This window comes from Eucalyptus grandis, chromosome 4 (genome assembly GCF_016545825.1).
Source record: "Eucalyptus grandis isolate ANBG69807.140 chromosome 4, ASM1654582v1, whole genome shotgun sequence".
NCBI lineage: Eukaryota > Viridiplantae > Streptophyta > Magnoliopsida > Myrtales > Myrtaceae > Eucalyptus > Eucalyptus grandis.
In genome coordinates this window covers 17,738,263-17,752,914 of record NC_052615.1, presented here as the reverse complement: position 1 = coordinate 17,752,914, position 14,652 = coordinate 17,738,263, and the positions used below count along the sequence as shown (strand labels likewise).

Sequence of the window (14,652 nt, the reverse complement as noted above, 5' to 3'; positions counted from 1 at the left end):
ATTTGTCAATTTAGTTCCCTAAACCTTTCAATTTTACTGATTTAGTCTCGAACCTTTTGAGGATTTACCAAAATAATTATAGATCTTTCAATGAATTATTAATATAGTCATTCTAGCTAAATTTGACTGGAAAGCAATGACATGGAGGTTTAATGAGCGCCGGCCATCCTATGTGATGTGGCTGGTACTAACTTGGATATTTTTTTGAAAATTTCTTTAAATTTTTTCAAATTTGTTTAATTAATTTTTATTTTTATTTTCTCATCTTTCTCTCATTTCATTTATCGGTTCAAAGGGCCAGCGGCTGCCAATTGGCCGAGGGCTGCCCACCCTAGCGAGCCTTCACCTGCCACAGCGAATATTTTTGGATCCTTCAGCATGGCAAGCCAACAGCGAATGTACCCAGTATGATTGGAGACTTTATTGCACAGCGTCTTCGAATTGTAATCAAGTCACGCGACCGCGACCTACGTGCTTTAATGTGTCTATATGTTTGAGAGAGAGAGAGAGAGAGAGAGAGAGAGAGAGAGAGAGCTTTAATTACAATCATCCCTTTTCTCTATACATAATTTAATGCCAATGCGCTGGACCAATATGGGTGTTGTGGTTCATATTGGCAGCAGCTACCATCTCGGGAACATTTTCCAAAAGGCTATATCCGTGGATCGTTAATAAACCTTTTTATATTGATAATAATTAATTTCATTTGACCAATTTAGACGGAAAATCTTTAATGTGGAAATTGCAGGTGCTTGAAGGGGTTCAGGAGAAACGATTCGAACCCCCTTGATTGGACCGGTGGGTGCTCCCGGACATGGAATTTGAGTTGTGGAAATGGTGATGGCTTCGTGAAGTACAAGGATTTGAAGCTGCCAGATAATTCACGTCTGTTGGGGAATAGAAGCTCGAACCTTGAGGAATGCGAGACGGAATGTTTGAAGAATTGCTCTTGTATGGCATTCACTAGGGTAGATGTCCATGGGAATAGCGGGGATTGTCTTTTTTGGTTTGGGGATTTGGTTGACATGAAGAACTATCCTTCAGGCGGAGATGTGATATATATACGAATGGCAAAGGCAGAGATAGGTACTAATCCATGTAGCTCTTACTGATTTTCTTTTGCCATCACTAGGTAGCTTTAAAGAGGTTTTCAGTTGAATAGCTGCCAAGGAAATCCATTTCCTTGCCTGGAATTGCTTTATGTGAATGTGATGACATGGTTATAGTTAATATTCTCATTGAGGAGGCTCAAATTCGGTCACTCTTGTGTTTGTGTCACGTCCACTAAGATCTGTCATTTGAATAGGATCTCTAAGCCCTGGAAGTTCATTAAGAAATTTTTCTTTCTGGAGGTGCAATCACAGAGCATGTCCTAGTTATACACATTGATATATGCTTGATGTTAGATAAAAAAAACAAGTACAAGAAACTTGTCTGTATTGAATATTCTGTGATGAGGAGAGCATAGTGGCACAGATAAGAACTATTGCCATGTGGTTACTAAGCTCTCTGTTTGAATATGACAGCATATGATTATTTTGAAATTTTTCAATGAATAGATGCAATTGCTCGAGCTAAGAGGAGAAGGCGTATAGCAATCGCCGTTGGCATATCTGTCTCGACTGTATGTGGAATGCTTATACTAGCGTTCATTGGCTGGTATGCTCTCCAAAGGAGGAAAGAGAGAAGGAGAGGTAAAGTCATTATCACGGCATAAAACTATTTGTTGCAAACAGCATGCTTCTTGCTTCTCTCATTATGAATAAGAAAAGTAAGAAATTGATGAAAGTATGTTCATGACTCTTTATCTTTACATGTCCCTTTCTTGCTTATTATGCTAAAATTTCCTTCAATGAAAGCATACCTGAAAGGCCTATAAATCTATTAACATCCTTAATGAGGGCCTAAGAAAACATTGGTTAGCTTAGCATCACATCCAGCTTCAGTGTGAGAGAACACTCTCTCTGATAATTATTTTCGGCTCCTGATCAGCAAGTTAGAGCGAATAGTAATGACTTCAAAAAAGCAAATGATAACCACTTTCAGGAAACAAATGCTTCATAAAGTTGCTTTAATTCCCTTTGCTCAACAAACCCCCAGGATATGCTGGACTTTTTGTCATATTTTTGAGATTCTGGTGCATAATTACGCGTTTATCTATGCTGATGGCTGATTTATATCCTCTGTTGTAGCTGCATACTCAGTTTATCGAGATTCAGGAGATGGTGGTCCGGAGGAAGACCTTGAATTACCCCTTCTTGATATCGTTGCAGTTGCTGATGCCACAAACAATTTCTCTTTCCACAACAAGGTTGGGCAGGGTGGGTTCGGAGAAGTATACAAGGTACTTTTTTTGGCCAAAGTATACTAGGAAGTTAAAAAGTCACATTTTTCTCATATTAACTCAATGAAGATGGTTTTGAATATGAGAAGATGATTTTATAATTCTTTTCTACTTTGCTCTTACTAACATGTAATGCGCTATCTGCCAGGGCATATTGCCCACCAGGCAAGATGTTGCTGTGAAGAGGCTCTCACTGAACTCTGGGCAGGGCCTGAGAGAGTTCAAGAACGAGGTTATACTGATTGCCAAACTTCAACACCGGAATCTTGTGAAGCTCCTAGGATGCTGCATTCATGGAGACGAAAGAATGTTAATCTACGAGTACTTGCCGAGCCAAAGCTTGGACCACCACCTTTTCGGTGCGACCTTCACCCCATTTACACATTTTCAACCTGCTTGAGATTCTACAGTTTTTCCCTCAATAACTTATCTCAAATTTTGTGAAGATCCAATTAGACGGAAACTTGTGACCTGGAAGACACGCTTCAGCATCATCATGGGGATTGCCCGTGGACTTCTCTATCTCCATGAAGACTCCAGGCTGAGAATTATCTCAAAAAGCTCCCTAAATTTTAAACTTTTTCTGTTTATTTTTTTTTTGCTGTTTCTACTATTTTTGTGGAGTTTTTTTTTTTTTTTTAATTATTGATGGGTAATTGCTTGAGTTTGGCTATTGAGTTGGTAGTTTTATCCTTGATTGTCCGGTGTTGTGATTATTTGGAGGTTTGGTTTGTTTAAGACGGCACTGAATTTCAAAATTCAATCTCTCTTCAATTCGGCAAGAACTCCAACGGACAAAGGTTTGCTCGCGTTAGTCAATTAATCCGCACGTGTAAGGTTATTCGATGGCTGAATCGGAGGTAATTTTGAAGTCATACTGTGTAAAAGATATTTACTTTTTAAAAAAATGGATGGGATGTTATTTAACTTGTAAAAGTATTGCCTTAATCATTTTTTGTTCTTTGTTTGCAGCATGAAACTATGATTGTAGTCCGCGTATCATCCACAGGGACGTGAAATCGTCAAACATTCTACTCGATAAGGAATTTGAGGCGCATCTCACTGATTTTGGGATTGCAAAGAGCCTGTGCACAACGAAGTCCCATACTTCTACATACATAATGGGGACCATTGGCTACATAGACCCAGAATATGCCCGCACTTCTCGCCTCACAGAGAAGTCAGATGTCTACATCTATGGAATTGTTTTACTGGAGTTGCTGACTGGCAGGAAAGCAGTGGACAATGACTCCAATCTCCCATCACCTGGTTTGTCTTTTGTCCAAAATCCTTGACCACCTCCTGTTTTTCTTTTAGTTCATAACTCTTACATGAATGAGACTGCTGCGAGTAGCGGATAGCCGAATCTTGGGCAATTGCATAATATCGGCAGTTTAGTTGCCCAACTAAAATTTTTTTTAGATCCGGTCATGGTATCAAACGTGTTCTTTCACGCTCTGTGAGGAAAGGCAAGGTTGTCATTCCCTGCTTAGAATTCTAGGGCTCTGCATGTTTGGTCGATCTTTGCAGTTTCGTTGTTCACAATAATGACTACTTGCATAATGCAAAATAAGTACATCTCGAGATTTCTCTTATATAAATTGCTTTGGATTCTCATTAGATCTTATCCAAAATTGCAAGTGATGCGGTAATGGAAACGGTTGATCCCGATGTCACTGCCCCATGTAAAGATCTCAGAGCGTTGAAGAAGGTTTTCCAACTTGCTCTCTTGTGCACTAAGAGGCAACCATCAGAACGTCCTACCATGCATGAAGTGGCTAGAGTCCTCGGAAGCCTATTGCTGTCCACAACCCCACTGAAGCAGTTATCTGCGGTAGGGTCCGCTCTGCTCCCGAGCACAAAGATCGCTAGTTACATGGACGAGTATGCAAATTTGAAGACTCTGCACTTGGTAAATTGCTCAGCCATGAGCACCTCGGATGCCCAACTCTTCCGTAAATTTGGTGAGGTGATCTCTCAGAACAGCAACCTGGACCTTGAAAAGTCGGCTTAAGTAAGGATGGTTAGGCTTTTAGGTGGGATGGAGGCAAAGAGGGAAAATGTATATAAATATGTGGAACTCGACTCTCTCTTGTTAGCATGCTAGTTTTTGTACTTCTCTAGTTAGTATCAGCTTTCTAGCTGAAGTGAAAAGGTTGAGCAAACTCACTGACACTGATAGGTCAAATGGAGTTGTGCCCTGATTCTTACCATAAGCATTGCGCTGTGTTGAAGTACATGATACTAATTTTTTCACATAGATGTAATCAGCTGTCGAGTACTCTTTGCTCTGATGGTACAAAGTACCAATGAATGGATGCAGCGCAAAATAGATCAAAGATCGTTTGCCAAGTGATTTTGGTACGTAGTGGAATACACAGCATCTAAATCTGGTTAGAAGTACCGACTTAAGGTTAACTCAGGTTTTACCACCTCAAGAATCTTCCTTTCCAAATTTTCTAGTAAAAGTCTTGGGTTCTGATTCAGCAGAAAATACACGAACATCTGAAATGGACTACTAACTTTTATTTGATGCAAGTGAACATATATACATACTACCAGTCCATCGTCCTGCAAAATACATGGGCAACGGCTTTGCACCTCAGATGTGGCTTTGCCCTGCTCGCTTCGTAGTTTTGCAATAACCTAATATCCTCGTGGAGAAATAAATTACTTAGTACAAGTGGAAGATGTATCCAAAACCTGAATAAAAACCATACACCCCCCAAACGCAAATGAACCTCGTGGGTATGAAACCGAACTAGGCCGAGCACAATCTACAGATCTCAAGCTAAATCCTCGGGGTCAGCTTTTTCAGTCATTGAGTCTTCACTCGCGGAACTAAAACTCTCTGAGTTGCACATAGCAGCAACCTTCAAAACAATGCGCCTTTGCTCAAGGTGAGCGGTCTTCTCTTAGATATCCCCACCACGTTGCTTCCCAAGAGGAAAAATTGCGGCTTCTGTCCAACATGTGACTGGATGCAAAGATATTTCTACGCCTTCTGCTGTAAGCATTTTTCAATTTTACGATCTCTTTAACAGATGAAGAAATAGAAGCATTTGCTAAGCCCGTGAAAGATTTTCACTTGCCATCATAGAACTTCGATATGCCCCTCCTGCAAATATTCAAAAGCAACCATAATCAATGGCACATAAAGGACGGTATATCTTCACGGATAGTAAAGGACCATTTCAACTCAAACTTTTCCCCCGTGTTTGAGAAAATCAACTCAAGTCGAAATTTTTTTTCAGGTAAAGCAATCATTTTGACATCAAGTATGCAAAAGCAGTCGCTTATCTCAGCTCTAACCTAACAAATCTAACCATCAATGAACTCCAACTCCAACCTTTATGAGGAAAAGAGCAACCAAATCTGATAATCCCATGATAAGTGGAATTTGAAAGACATTCAACAGGTTATGAAGCAACATCATAATGCTACCTCCGGACACAGGACTTCAAGGCAAGCCATCACATTGTCCTAACTTAGTGTTCTTTCCCAGAAGATCTCTAACCCTAGTTCATGTAACGACCGATCAAAATTTGCAGATTAACAAATCTCTGAGACATAATCAGTCCTGAACTAACAAACAGCTCAATTTTTCAGACTAACAATGATCAGAAAAATGCATCACAAACTGGCAGCTGTTATCTCAATTTAATCTGCACTTCATCGCTAAAACTCTATCAGTCATATTCCAACTAGATCTTACTCGTTAAACTCAAGTTTTGTCCTCCTACTACACACTGCAAAATTACCATACAAGCAAGCTATCTCTACCCATCCATCCGACAGGAAAATCATCCCGAAAATGAATTGCAATTCAAACTAGAAATTTTCTGAATTATCAGCTCATGTATCCAAGTACTTCCGCTCCACTTGCTTCGTGTGGAAAGTGGGAGAACTCAATTAAGAAACCAAAGACTGACCTTTGGATGTCAACAACTCATTGAACAACTTCCTCTTCTCACAGACGAGCGGCGCTATCCTAGCCTCACCTTCAAGGGCGACTTGATCTGACACAAAGCACAGAACCTGTCAAAAACCAAAATGAGAAAGCAAACGTGCGTCGAGGCACAACAGACGCCGCACCGCCTCACCTAGTTTCGGCTTCTTGTCGGCGAGAACGCCGAGGTAGAGCGTGACTGCGTGACTCGATTGAGCTTCGTGTTGGAATACTCCTGCAGTTCACTCGCCTCTTGTCTCAGCTCCAAGTAATCCTGCCTCGCGAGCTGCATCCGGAAATCGCTCTTCTCAGAGCTCGGCAACAGAGAAGGAATCAACCGAAGCAAGAAGCAAAAATTCGAAATAGTCAAATCCCCAACTCAATCGGGAGCCAAAATAGAGCGCGAGACGATCGGAGCGTTTCGGAAAAACCTGGACATTGTCCGCGAGACGCTGGACCTTGGACGCCAGCGGAGCTGGGAGGGCGGCGAGGAGGCGGAGGCGGCGGCAGAGATCGAGTACCGCCGGACGAGGGGGCGCTCGGCTGGTGCTGGTCGTCGGCGTCGAAGGAGGCGGAGGTCGACGACGACTTCCGCGGCTGGAAGCCGCTCTGGACCTTGGAGGCCAGCGGGAGCTGCGAGGGCGGCGAGGAGGCGGCGGCGGCGGTGGCGGTGGCGGCGGCGGAGATCGAGTACCGCCGGACGAGGGGGCGCTCGGCCGGTGCTGGTCGTCGGCGTCGAAGGAGGCGGAGAAAGATTTTTGGAGGCCAGCGGGAGCTTCGTGCGGCGAGGAGGCGGCGGAGACAGTACCGCCGGACGAGGAAATGGGCATCGTCGGTGTCAAATGCGAAGAAAGGGCTGGAGAAGGACGCGGCCATTAAATGAAGGGCTGAGAAGGACACGGCCAAAAATTTGAAGCTAAAAGAAAAGCGGGACCCGGCTCCGTGCTCAATATTTTCCCCCAAGAAGACACTCAAAGATGGCTGACGAAGCCCAGCTTCCACAACTGTCGCCTCCAGTCCCTCTTTCCGCATGCACAGCTCACCACCACAACTCCGTCTATACATTTTTATCACGACGAAGCTCGATAGAGGAAAGCAATAATGGAACGAGCGGATTTGAAGCCTTTCTTACGGTTTAAGGTGATGGCGATTTGTGGCTCCTTCTTTCTGTAAATGGCAAGTACGTGAGTAGTTCCTCCTTCTCTCCTCTCACAGGATTATTTTTGGGAACTCTCTGATGGAACTGTGGCTTTTCTCCGTTTTTTTCTTCTGGGCAATCTTTTCTCTCCCTCTCCCTCTCTCTCTCTCTCTGTGGGACTCGCGGAGAAGACGCGGATATGGGAAGAGGGCTCTTCCTGTTCTGGCTCGTCTTCTACACTTCGGTTCTCATGGAGCCCTCCACTGCTCAGTTGCCAGGTTCTCTCCCTCCGCCCCTGTTAAATCTCCCGATTGCCTTTTACTTTTTATTTCGATGTTTCGAGTGAGTGAATTGAAGAATTAAAGACCTTCTTCACTGTATATCAAGATTGTTACCTCGTTGCCCTTGTCAATTTGCTGGTAATTTGTATAGCCTGTGATTTGTATTTTTCTGATATATCGACATTAAGAGCATCACAACCTTAAACCTACTTCTGTTAATTTCATAACATATTTCAGGTAAAGAACCGTTAAACTGCATTATGCAAGGGAGAAACGTGCTCAGTAATTCTTGAAAAAAGGAGAAAAGCATTGAACTTGCATCATGAACTCTGGTATCAGACCCAAAGAGATTGGAGTCTAGCTCTTAATTATCGACACCGGAAGCAACCTCTTCTGGTTTCAGTGCGAATCCTGCATCTCCTGCTTCCCGCAATCTCTTCCTCGCTTCGATCCCGCCAAATCCTCATCGTATTCCAATATCCTTTGCAACTCCGTTGCATGTAATGTCTCTACACATGAGTGCGATCTGTCCTTCTCACTTAAACACTAACAAATAGTATAACTTAGGTCGACCAATCTAGTGATTGGGCAATCAATGGTGAATTGATGATGTGAAAGGAGTCCAAATGGTCATCACATCCTCAGATCCTCTCAATCCAGAAAACCAAAGTACTCAGAAATTCAACCAGAAAAGTTTCAACCAGAAAAGTTTCAACCTACATTTATCGATGAACTACGAAAAAGGCCCTAGTTATCAGAGTCATTCTGGCATTCGAATGTATTCAAGGTAAAAGGATAAAGAGAAAGTCAAATGAAAGCAGAAGCATCCCAGTTTTTTAGACATGCATTCAGAATCTGTAACTGGAGACAACATTGCTGCTTTTTTGAAGTCCCTTATTGATGAGACACAGATTTCACGCATCTGCTTCACGATTTGCTGATACACATCACTTTTTTGGGTTGGCCAACTGATATGCATGATTTCATTTGGCAGGTTTTTTTAGCTTGGATTGTGGAGGATCTCGGAGTTTCACTGATGAGATTGGGCTTTATTGGACTCCAGATGATCAATTCACCTTTGGAGAAAGAACTAACGTTTCTCTCGCGAATGAGACCAGAGCACAATATACGACATTGAGATACTTCCCAGCTGATGACAGAAAGTACTGTTACACTTTAAACGTGACCACTAGGACAAGATACTTAATAAGGGCGACATTCTTGTATGGGAACTTTGACAGCAATAACGTCTACCCAAACTTTGAGATCTCCTTGGGACCTACTTTTGGTCCAAGATTGTCATTTCTGATGCCAGTACTATAGAAGTGCGAGAGCTCATATTTCTGGCCTCAGATCCTACCATAAGTGTGTGCTTATCTAATGCTACCATGGGCAACCCATTCATATCTACCCTTGAGCTTCGTCAGGTCGGTGCTTCGATGTACTTCACTAGCTTTGAAAACCAGTTTTATCTCAGTACCTCTGCCCGGATTAATTTTGGTGCAGAAAGTGAAGAGCCAGTCAGGTAGATCTAGAACATTGTGGATGTATTTCTTCCAGCTTTTATTTCTTGGCTGTATAACTAGTTTCTCACCAACCTTGTATTGTATGATTCCAGTTTTAAAAGAGTCTAGACTATGGTCGTTTGTCCTTATTGCTCACATGCAGTTCTTCTTTGGTAGGTATCCAGATGATCCATTCGATAGAATATGGGAGTCTGACTCTGTAAAGAGAGCAAACTACCTTGTCAATGTGGCCGCTGGCACCAAAAAGATTTCAACCCAATTGCTAATTGATGTTAACCATGACGAGAGGCCACCTCAAAAAGTTATGCAGACTGCTGTAGTTGGAACAAATGGATCGCTCACTTACCGCTTGAACTTGGATGGGTTTCCTGGTAATGGTTGGGCATATTCCTACTATGCAGAAATTGAAGATTTGGCTCCTGAAGACACAAGGAAATTCAGGCTGATGGTCCCAGGCGCACCTGAAATCAGCAAAGCTGTTGTCAATATAATGGAAAACGCTTCAGGCAAATATCGCTTGTATGAGCCAGGATTTGAGAACCTAACCCTCCCATTTGTATTCTCCTTTAAGTTGGGGCGGACAATAGATTCTTCAAAGGGTCCACTATTGAATGCCATTGAGATAAACAAGTATGTGAAGAAAATCGATGGTTCTCCAGATGGTGGGTCCCTTGATCAATTTCCATTGAGTTTGTTACCGTTTGCAAGATTGTTGCTAATGCAATGATCATATTATGATTTATCACACTTGGTGTGGGCTTGTAGAGCCCTGTTTCTGGCGCATCTAATTTATTATGCTAAATCCACCCTTTGTCATGATATATGTAGTTTTATTTACTTAAGGTTTTTCCATGAGCTGCAGGAGGAGTTATTGCTAGCATAATTTCACCCTATACCTCAGCAGCTTGGGCACAGGAAGGTGGAGACCCGTGCCTGCCAATTCCATGGACATGGGTGCGCTGCAGCTCAGATTCACCTCCACTGATAGCTGCAGTGTAAATGTCTATTTCTTGTGATGTGCTTGTGTGAACACATTTTCTTATTCTAGGAGCATGTCAATGCTGTATGAACGACCAAGTTTTGAAGTTATAAATTGTATTTCTGCAGCAAATTGTCTGGTCAGAATTTGACCGGAAACATACCTTCAGACATTACAAAATTGAGTGGCTTGGTTGAGCTGTAAGTTTATGTAGAGATTCCCTTTTCACTCGATAGTAGTTGATTTCTTTCCGATGTCTATGCTCGAACTTTTCATGCCAAATGTTGAAGTATGCCTTGGCCTATTTTCTGAAGGAGGCTCGATGGGAATGCACTCACCGGTTCAATACCCAATCTTTCTTCATGCATGAACCTGGAGATCATGTAAGCCCCATGGATTGTCCTCTTTGAATGGACTTAGATAATTTAATGTTGATGAATTTCTTTTGTGATAGTCATCTTGAGAACAACCAATTGACTGGTGAGCTGCCTTCTTCTCTCGCAACTCTGCCAAAGTTGAAGGAACTGTAAGTGTTCTTAAACTTACATGAGGATTTCTCATTTACCATGGCGACAATTCAATGAACTAGCGTATCGTCTTTCTGAATTTCACATGTGGATCTAACCAATATGTGATTCTCAGGCCTCAAATGAAGTATTGATATAATTGTTGATCAGTGAACAATTTTCTGTGATGACTTTTGTGCTGTGTCTGAGTAAAAACCTTATGCACATGCTAAATTTGATGGTTGTAGGTACGTCCAGAATAACAAGTTATCAGGCACGGTGCCATCTGGTCTTCTCAACAAAAAATTGAATCTGAAGTGAGTACAGCCTCTGATAAGTCTTACTGTGATGCTGAATGCTCCTGCAATCATGCACACATCACACTTTATCTCATTACATTTAACTTAAATCAAGTTATTCTGTGTATGTTGGCCTAATTGCAAAGGGCCAACAAAAGCAGGGGAAAATTTTTATTTTTTGTTGGCATGATGCAGTAGATAACACAAAAATTATGGCTGTTGGGCAGACCACACAACACACTGTTACTTTGTCATAAAAATTATCCAGTATTTACTGTTGGCCTTATTAATTTGACCGAAAGGTTTCTCAGACGTGGATAACAGACATTTTGGAGCTCAGATCCTTATCTAGCCAAAAGTATTATGTGTCATTCTTTAGCGGTGTGTCAGGGTTAGCCTTTTGATCTGTAGAGATCCTTCATTCTGTCAGCTTATTTCGTTTTGTAGTTACCAGATTAACTTTTGATGAGTTGATTATAGCAAAGCAAACGGCTTGTTCTCTTGCTAAGTTTTTGGTGGTACCATGCCTTCTAATTGCTTCAATCTATGGTTGAAGCTGCCACAATCTTTTGCAGAACAATATAATCATCATTGTATAATTTATACTTCTCTCGTAGCGAAAGGATGTCTTTTAGAGATCCATATTTTAGGAGTTCTATTTTCATACCTGGAATTTTAGGCGCAGTTTGTGTTTTGGCACCAGATGTGGGATTACAGCACGACAGATAGCTTCTACTGGCAAATTATGTCGATGCTTTTTCACATTTTCTTGAACTCTTTCTTTTAACCCCTCTTGATATTTATATCTGGACTTGGTTCATCATTCTTTCAAACTGAGTTTTTGCTTTTCCATACTTTTTGCCGCACCTGTATCCTTGTCCAATTATTTACCAGTAGCTTCTTAACACTGCTGTCAACAGTTACACTGGAAATATGGGTCTTCATGAAGGAGGGAAAAGAGGAAGCCAGACTAAGATTATCATTGGTTCATCAGTCGGAGCTGTTGTTCTCCTGGTAGCTACAATTGCCTTCTGTTTCTTTATTCGGAAAGGAAAGAGGAATTCTAAGCATGGTATGAGTTTCGAGCAATCAAGAGAATGGCGTATCCATCTTGTTGTGTTGACCTCTCTATTCTGCAAAATTCTTATTTTTTCGTGTAATCTTTGCTAGATGACAACCTGCAAATATTTCCGACACAGCAGCTAGTTTCTTCCTTGAGTAATGCTCCCACAGAAGCTGCTCATTGCTTTATGCTATCAGAAATTGAAGAAGCCACAAAAAAATTTGAGAAAAAAATTGGTTCCGGAGGATTTGGAGATGTCTTTTATGGCAAACTGAAAGATGGAAGGGAAATTGCAGTCAAGGTTCTGAGTAATGATTCCAATCAAGGAAAGCGAGAGTTCTCAAATGAGGTAATTGTATCAAATTTTGAACCCTTTATGTTTAGGGATGCTTGGCTTCTGTAGTTGCAAAGTCTTTCGTGTTGATGTTTCTGAAGCATTTTTCTTTGAATTACTATCTGATATCATCCAACCCTTCGTCACTTAGATTAATTTTCATGAAACTAGTACTCTGCACTGACAAAATTGTCATTAGCATCAGTTGTCAGCTACATCGTCTAACTAATGCTGTATGTGATCTAGGTGACTCTTCTTTCAAGAATACATCACAGGAATTTGGTACAATTCCTTGGATATTGCCAAGAAGACGGAGAAACATGCTGGTTTACGCATGCTTTTACGAGTTCATGCATAATGGAACTCTTAAAGAGCACCTATATGGTAAGCCCATACGCTTTCGTCATGCCATGAGCCTGTTATCATGTGTCTATATAAATTCCATATATCTATCTCTAAGGTCCATTGACTCGTGAGCGGAATTTTAATTGGATCAAACGCCTTGAGATTGCCGAAGATACTGCAAGAGGTCGGTCGTCCTCTATAAACTGGTTTAATTCCCTGTAGAAGTCATTTTAGCTACCGAAGTTGGTAATCTTATTCATTGTGTTCAGGGATCGAGTACCTTCACACTGGATGTGTTCCAGCCATCATACATAGAGATTTGAAAAGTACCAACATTCTTCTGGACAGCAACTTGAGAGCAAAAGTTTCAGATTTTGGTATCTCAAAATCTCAAGTTGATGGAGTCTCCCATGTCTCAAGTGCGGTTCGAGGAACTGTTGGGTATCTGGACCCCGAGTAAGGCATCTTTTTGGTTGCGCCTTCTGTTTTTCAACGGACATATAGTTTTTTGAAGTTGAAGCAAGTTAATATGGTGTCATTATGTGTTCATGCGATTTTTATCTTTGAATGTACATTATATACTTTAATGATATAAGTGACTAGTTGGTTGTAGAATTATATGGGTTCACAGCCAACTGTTCTAAAAGCTTAAACTAATTTATAAAGGGAGCCCACATGCATATGAGGCCCTTTGATATATCATTGATAAGTAATGTGGGATATTTTAACACTCCACCTCTTGACAAGGGAAGACCACACATGTGACATAAACTGAGGTGGAATTTGGCTCTGATACTACGTGAAGTCCAACCTAAAAAGCTTAAGTTGTTAGAAGAGAGAATGGTTTAATATTATAGTACTGTTAACGCACTCCCTTACATAGTGGTTGGACTTTGACCTACGACATAAGTGTGAAAATATATAATCAGGAAGGTAAATGGGGGCTAGAAAAATTTGAATTCGGGACCTCTCATTCTAATGCTATATAAAGCTTAAACTATGAGAAAATGGCGTGATTTAATGTAATGGTTCTCTTCTTATCTTTGTGGGAATTTGACAGGTATTGCATCTCCCAGGAATCGACAGATAAGAACGATGTCTATAGTTTTGGCGTCATTCTTCTTGAATTGATATCAGGTCGAGAAGCAATTTCCAACAAAAGCTCCAGCGTGAACTGTCGCCACATAGTCCAGTGGGTAAGTCCAGTGTAATAAGTACTACGAAACCTGTTCATTGATATTCTTGCAAACTCTTCAAACCTTCATTCTTAATTTTGAAGCGAAATCTGGCACGTGTACGTTCCTTCACATGTTGTACTCTCTAATTATAGGCGAGACCACACATAGAGAGCGGGGACATCCAAGGCGTCATCGATCCGAACCTACGTGAGGACTACGACGTCCAGTCGATGAGGAAGATCGCGGAGAAGGCTCTGATGTGCGTCCAGCCTAACGGGTACATGAGGCCATCGATCTCGGAGGTCCTCAAGGAGATCCAAGACGCATTGTTGATCGAGAGAAAAGCCTTGGCAGTGCGAGAGGGCCTGTCGGATTTGTAGAGGAACTCGTTCCACTCCTCTGTCAACATGGATGCCTTTGGTGCCGACGATACTGTGGATAAGACAATACAGCTATTTGCTCGCTACCGAAATTTTCAAAAGTAGTTTAAATTTGAAAATAATAATTATCAGAGAGCAGGTTACTTGTAAAATTAGCTATAAATAGCCAAAAAGACAAAGTTGTAGGGATCTCCTAACAATCAAACAAACACAAGAACACTTGTCTTTTAGCTATTCTTTTTTCCTTTCATATCTCATAGTTACGTTTTATTGTACGTTTTTACATCCTATTTATCCTTTACTTTATTTCCTGTATAGTAGAATTAATCG

General features: G+C 41.4%; 1 protein-coding gene, 1 long non-coding RNA gene and 1 pseudogene across 3 annotated transcripts; 2 read left to right on the top strand and 1 right to left on the bottom strand.

The window, feature by feature from the left end:
* The first annotated feature begins 743 nt into the window (after positions 1–743).
* Positions 744–2,371, top strand: LOC104441440 (receptor-like serine/threonine-protein kinase SD1-7). Its single transcript, XM_039310763.1, has 3 exons — positions 744–1,086; positions 1,560–1,694; positions 2,193–2,371. The coding sequence occupies exons 1-3, from the start codon at positions 954–956 to the stop codon at positions 2,369–2,371; spliced, it is 447 nt and encodes a 148-aa protein (XP_039166697.1). The 5' UTR covers positions 744–953.
* A 2,479-nt stretch (positions 2,372–4,850) lies between these two features.
* LOC120292728 lies at positions 4,851–7,008 on the bottom strand. Of its 2 annotated transcripts, XR_005550328.1 has the most exons (4): positions 6,725–7,008; positions 6,448–6,579; positions 6,277–6,363; positions 4,851–5,462 (listed from the first exon to the last, which is right to left on the bottom strand). It is a non-coding gene; the product is annotated as an uncharacterized LOC120292728 (long non-coding RNA). The 2 variants fall into 2 exon arrangements; XR_005550327.1 differs by having other exon boundaries at positions 6,448–7,008.
* Positions 7,009–7,246: 238 nt separating this feature from the next.
* On the top strand, positions 7,247–14,637 carry LOC104442708 (annotated as a pseudogene).
* Positions 14,638–14,652: the final 15 nt, after the last annotated feature.

Excerpts from the sequence above, each read along its gene's own strand:
- LOC104441440 (XM_039310763.1), top strand. The coding sequence starts at position 954 with ATGGCATTCACTAGGGTAGATGTCCATGGGAATAGCGGGGATTGTCTT. Across the intron at positions 1,087-1,559 it reads AATGGCAAAGGCAGAGATAG|ATGCAATTGCTCGAGCTAAG; the intron begins GTACTAATCCAT and ends TTCAATGAATAG. Across the intron at positions 1,695-2,192 it reads GAGGAAAGAGAGAAGGAGAG|CTGCATACTCAGTTTATCGA; the intron begins GTAAAGTCATTA and ends CCTCTGTTGTAG.